Here is a 6,372-nt window from a genome sequence, read left to right on the forward strand (position 1 = left end):
AACGAATTTAAACTTTTGCTTTTTTTTTCTTTCTTTCTCAGCTTGGCCTTATTATCTAAAAAAAAAAACCCACAAAATAAGGCAAATTGTACTGTAGTTAAGAGGCAACTTCCTCCCGCTGAAGGGAACAGAATAGCGGAATATTAAAATCCAACCGATGCTGCGTGACACTCGCGTTGCAAATATGTACGTGCGCCGGTTAAAATCCTGAGAGATTGGAAAGTTGCAAACAGGGTTTACAAGCTGACCGAGAAAGACATAAACTGGGTTTAAGGATTCTCGACTGTATGAAAAGGACTGTAGAATATGGCGGGGTTCGGTTCAGGAACCAAGGGGGAGAGAGAATTTACTAAAAGGCACAAAATGGAGACAACTAGCTCCAGTTACGGAGCAGTACAATTGTGCTGGTAACAAGCCGGGTTTCTGCTGCAGTTGACAGTTGATCTGATCCGTGGTTTGGTTTGTGTGTTTGATTTTAATCTGAATTTTAAGGCCCCCTTAAGCAAGAGATGGGAAGCAGCTTGCTTAGAGGCCCCATTCTTAGCTGCAAGGAACAGACAGTGGGGAACTAATGGAAAATAAATAAAATAAAATAAAATGGGTGGGTTTTTTGCTCTTTTTATTGTCAACTGCTTCCACTGCAGTTGCAATGAAAGTTGGATCTCAGCTAGACCTGATCCGTAGCAGAGGTGTCATTACTTCCTCATTAGAAGCATGACTGAGCTATCGAGATGAAAGAAGATCTGGCTTTTTCTCTGCAAGTACGTGAGAAAATAAGGTGACACAGGCGATAATGTTGGAAACAGGTCATCTTCAGATCTCACTCGCAAATTTATTTGGTGATAGTGACCTGGTCGCTATTTCATTATCAAAAGGCTGACCGAGAAGTATCTCCACGGTCCTGTTGTCAATCACCAGAGCCTGCCGTTCAGGTTTTTTGTTGTTTTTTTTAAGAGAGATTAATATCATTCCGGTTGGTAATTGGATCCTAATTTGTCAGATTTATACTCTGCTTTTTCTCAGAGGAACTCCAAAGAGCAGGTAACTTGTAGATCTTCAGGAAAAAAAACAACAACAACAACGCTGCAAGGCGGGTTGAAATTGTGAAAGCACCTAGACTGCTTCCATTGCCGATTGTGTTTTGAGTCAAACCTTCCCAACCCTGAGCCTTCATTCCTAGATCTGACACTCTCTAGGTGTCAGATTGTCAGTTGTCAATTGGTTTGGATTGGTGTGTTTCCATTTTAAGTATTTAGCATTTGTGTTAAATCAAGGAAATCAGATCTTTTCACCTATTATCTAGTTCAGGGGTAGGCAACCTTGGCTCTTTTATGACTGGTGGACTTCAACTCCCAGAATTCCTGAGCCAGCCATGCTGCGGGGGGTGGGGGGGGGGAAGGGAGAGGTTTCCAAGCTGAGCTATGCTGGCTCAGGAATTCTGGGAGTTGAAGTCCACGAGTCATAAAAGAGCCAAAGTTGCCTACCCCTGATCTACTTAAATATAATGTATACCATTGGGGGCTCCTTCAAGGAGGAAGGTTACATATCAATCAAGCAACAGCACTGTTCTAATTTGTACACATGGGTGCAATTGGGCTTGTGCAAAAAATTAAACGGGATGGCATGGGGAAAAGGAGGATTTGCGACAAAAAGGCCAACCTTATTCTCTTTTACGTTGTAGGAAACTCCTTTTGACTCGGTGAATTGTGGAGCTGCGGGCCAAAGACAGCAGGAGGTTTTGACTTTTGGGGGGAAGAGAAATGCCACGGGTCACCTCCGCAAGGTGATTGATTTTTTTTTCCGATGTTCTTTTCGGTTTCCCAAAAAGCATTCCTAGGAGTAGGCATCTTAGCAAACTCCACTTGAGACAAGGGACATGGTGGACTCGGTCAAATGTGTTCTGGTCGGCGATGCTGCCGTGGGGAAGACGGCCCTGCTGCTACGCTTCATTTCGGAGACCTTCCCGGACGCTTACCGGCCTACCGTTTACGAAAACACCGGCGTGGATGTCTTCCTGGATGGCAACCAGATCAGCTTAGGCCTGTGGGATACGGCCGGCAGCGACGCCTTCAAGAGCATCCGCCCTCTTTCCTATCAACAGGCCGACGTGGTCTTGATGTGCTATTCGGTGACTAATCACGGCTCCTTCCACAGCTTGAGGAACAAGTGGGTGACAGAGGTCAGGACCCACTTGCCCCGCATCCCGATTTTGGTGGTGGCCACCCAGACCGACCAGAGGGACGCCGGCCCTCACAGCGCCAGCTGCATCAGCTCGGCGCACGGCAAGCAACTGGCTAAGGACATCCGGGCGAAAGGTTACGTGGAATGCTCCTCCCTGGCCAATCGGGGAGTTCAAAAGGTGTTCGAGTGCGCCGTGCGGACGGCCGTGAACCAAGCCAAAAAAAGGTCGAGAAGGAACATCTTCTCGGTCAATGAATGCAAAGTTTTCTGAAGCCGGACTGGCCTCGGCATCGGTTTTTTTTTTCTGCCTTTACGCCTCACCAAATGGTTTCGTAGCGGAGTAAATGCAAAGCCTTCCGTTGGGCGTTCGGATGGGCCGTTCAACCTTGGCCTTTGCAACTCACAAAAGGCCGCAAGGCCGCGGTCTGATTTCTAGCGGCAAACAGCAGAGAGGATGAGTAGCGAGCCGGAGCCTCGTTTACTTATCATTTCTCGTGATGGGAATGTTAAAAGAGTTTCTTGGCTACTACGAGTTCTGTTGGATTCGTAAAAAGGGGTTTGCTTTCTAGGCCCGAGATAATGAATGGATAATTTACATGGCCGGCTTAAGAGAAGCTTGGGAACTGAAGAGGTCAGGAATATGTGAAAACAAACCAAGCCAATTAAATGTCTTTTTCCTCTAGTGTATTGTAGAGATTTGGTGCCTGCTAACAATTTTGAACACTCTGTTACTGAGATCAACCTTTTCGACCGTTGACGTGTCGAGAGATCAGATTTCCTGGTGGGGAAAACAACAGACCCTACCAGCTCATTTTAACTTGGGTTTAATTTATACTTTCTCTCATTCTGGAAGAATGCTATGTTGCCCTCATAGTACTACTTCCAAGCTGCCAGAGTGTGAAAATAAGGTATATATTCTATCCTCTGGGTTAAGACAAGAGATTCCTTCTGAATAGCTCTGGTGCTCCTAGTACAGGGGTAGGCAACCGTGCCTCTTTTGTGACTCGTGGACTTCAACTCCCAGAATTCCTGAGCCGGCTGGCTCAAGAATTCTGGAAGTTGAAGTCCACGAGTCATAAAAGAGCCACGGTTGCCTACCCCCGTCCTAGTAGGATGTGGAGGGAGATCCACAGACTGTTACTCCCGTTTTTTAATCACAGATCAACAGAATTAATAATGATGCTTGATGATCTCTGAGCTTGGGCGTTTTCTTACAGAGGTTTCTTTATCAAACTAAGGTAACATCATTGTCCCAAAGTTGCTTTTTTTTCAAGATGCAACTGGATTTTCTTGTTCTTTTTTTTTTTTTTTTTTTGAAGACATTTCGCTTCTCATCCAAGAAGCTTCTCCAGCTCCGACTGGACTCCTCTTTCAAACCAGCGGTCCTCTCTGTCCAACACGTGGCCTTTGCCTTTTAAATGCAGATGGACTGCTGAATCTTGTCCTGGTGGGTTTGTTCTCCTATATTCCTTCCAAGGAGTATAAATCCTTCCATTCCCCACAATCCAGACAGAGCTGAAGCTTCTGAAGCTTCTTGCGTGCTTTTCTTTTCTTTGAAAAAAAACAAACACAAAAACAAAAACAAGAAAGTCCAGTTGCCTCTTGAAAAAGCACCTTGGGGAGAAGCTCCGCAGACATCCGTGAAATATTGTCTTCTGTCAGAATTAATAATTACTGATAATTATTTGAACTGCATGCAACGCTCTGCTTCTTGGTGAAAGATGGTAGGCAATGATGGAAGCTAAGCATACTTTACCATTTCACCATTAAAACTGAAAGGGACCCTGGGGGTCTCTGAGCTTGGTGGTTTTCATCATCATCATAAAGTTGGAAGGGACCTTGGAGGTCATCTAGTCCGACCCCCTGCTAGGCAGGAAACCCTATACCCTTGGTGGTGAACCTATGGCACGCGTGCCACAGGTGGCACGTAGAGCCCTCTCTGTGGGCGCGCGCGCCGTCGCCCCAGTCCTAGGCCTTCAGCTGGGTTTTATAAAACCTTTTCGCTTTAGGTCTCCGCTGCCGTGTGCAAAAAAAAAAAAGGTTCAATCAATTTCAACTTCTCGCGGGGAAAAAAAAAAGATCTCGCAAAGTTGGGATTGATTGATTGAACTCTTGAGTCCCACCCAGTCTGCCGTTACCACCGCAGCCACGCCCACCCCATGGGCCACGCCCACCTGGCACCCTACTACGATACACAAGTGGGTTTTTGGGTTGCAGTTTGGGCACTCGGACTCTAAAAGGTTCGCCATCGCTGCTCCTATCCCATTTCGGACAAGTGGCTGTCCAGTCTCTTCTTAGAAACTTCCAGTCTTGGAGCATTCACCGCTTCTGGAGGCAAGGGGGTTCCTGCAGACGTGTCACGTCCCAGCTAAGTTCGGCTCTGAGCTACAAATGTTCTCTTCTATTTGACCACGAAACCTCCGCAAGAAAACAACCAAGCTCAGAGAGCACCAAGTAGGGTGGTAGTCTTGTGGATTTCTTCCTTCAGGCCCAGAGGACTACCCGTACTTGTGGGCCTTTGATAATTTGGCACGAGGACCTTAATGAACAGGAGCTATTTTCTTATCGCGAAAGGAAACGTTTGCAGGTCCAAGCTATTCGTCAAGGCGTCTCTGAAGCCCTACTAAGCCTCTCTGCATGGTTGGAGCTGTTCTGTGATCATGCGGGCTCTCTTATCTTTGATACAGGTTTTTTTTTTTAACCTCTCTGAATTAGCATCGTGCCCGACAAAGGTAGAAAGCAGGAAACTATTTGAATTGTTAAGTCCCTGAGAACAATTTAAAAAAAAAAAAATTATTTTGAACTACGTTTTTGTGGTTTCAGTTCAACTACTGGCAATTATCTTGACAAGCTGACTTGCTTTTAATTTTAAAGAGCTCGTTAACTGGCTTTTCTCAAGGGACAGGGGTTGGGTAGGCTGAGTGGAAACTACTTCCCACTTTTAAAAGTTCCGTCAAGTCTGTGCTTAAATTAGGAGCCCTTGATGTAGATGCTCGCAAAAAAACCCCAACCCTATCTCATTTCCTATAAGCAAAGTAAAAGTTTAAGCTGTCTAAAATAGCACGTGCATTTTAATTGGTCAAGGAGTACACAGGTTGGACGTTGGTCCTTTCCCCCCCCCCCGAACTACTGATTATTTCTAAATAAACACTAAAATGGTGTATTCTCTGTTTAAACGCGCGTATGTTCCTAAACTATAGTTTTGCTGAAAACTAGTTAACTTCTTGTAATAAAATGGTATGTGCAACATCCATTTTTCATTGGTTAAGAAAGGGTTCTTTGAGGATTGTAACCAAATATAGGGAAAAGAGCCACTTATCTGCAGAAATCTGTACAATTTATTTGGGACGTAGAAAGGGGATCTCCTTACTTGCTCATGACTGCAATCAAAGTTATAACGAAGGGGGGAGGAATGCGGCTGGGATGCAATTCTTTTTTTAAAAAAAAATAAAAATAAGGAGTCCATGAAGCAATTAACCATGCACTGTGTTTTTACGTTTGAAAAACCTGACGGCCGTCATTTACTTATTGGGCAGGTTTGACTGTCAGTTGGGATGCATTTCCAGAGCCAATTTCTTGCAACGTATGCAAGGAAATAAAAAAAAAATTAAAACACAAAGAGAATGAGCTAGGAAGGCTTGTCTTGACTCACTGAACAGCAAGTATCAAAAGCACCAGGCCCGTCTTTAAGGAGGCAAATGGGCTACTCTAGCTCTCCACATTATTCCAATCTTCACGTCTTTACTGGAATATACCTAGAATGGTACTCAAAGTTAAAATATAATTTCTTTGGTTTTGGTGGCATGAATGTTAAGGCTGTGCAGCGCTGGGGATGTGAAAGGAGAAGAGGCGCATCAGAGGGCACGCTAGTTATGTCATCCCAAGAAAATACAACTACTATAAGGAGTGACTGCTCTCAGCGCATTCAGAGGAAATTTTCCCGTTTGAATCCGAAGCGTAGCCCTGATGTATAGGGTGCATGTAGACAACCACTGTTTCTTTCCTACAGTAAGGTGAAATAAACACGATTTAATATCAATAAAAGTGAACCCAGCTGCCTATTGTACAGATGCTCTGCTCTTAGCATTCACAACTAGCAGTAAAGATGGTAGAAAAGTCAGACTTTTTTTGGTCTGGAGTTGCAATATTGCCCACTCTTAATCAGATTTGAAAATGGGAAGAGATCTCATG

The 6,372-nt window shown here is 44.7% G+C and overlaps 1 protein-coding gene across 1 annotated transcript; it reads left to right on the forward strand.

The window, feature by feature from the left end:
- The first annotated feature begins 635 nt into the window (after positions 1 to 635).
- On the forward strand, positions 636 to 5,357 carry RHOH (ras homolog family member H). Its single transcript, XM_081333145.1, has 2 exons — positions 636 to 761; positions 1,682 to 5,357. Exon 2 carries the CDS (start codon positions 1,877 to 1,879, stop codon positions 2,450 to 2,452), a length of 576 nt encoding a protein of 191 aa, XP_081189271.1. The 5' UTR covers positions 636 to 761; positions 1,682 to 1,876; the 3' UTR covers positions 2,453 to 5,357.
- The last annotated feature ends 1,015 nt before the right edge of the window (positions 5,358 to 6,372 follow it).

Source organism: Vipera berus, assembly GCF_964194415.1.
Source record: "Vipera berus genome assembly, chromosome: 7".
Classification (NCBI taxonomy): Eukaryota; Metazoa; Chordata; class Lepidosauria; order Squamata; family Viperidae; genus Vipera; species Vipera berus.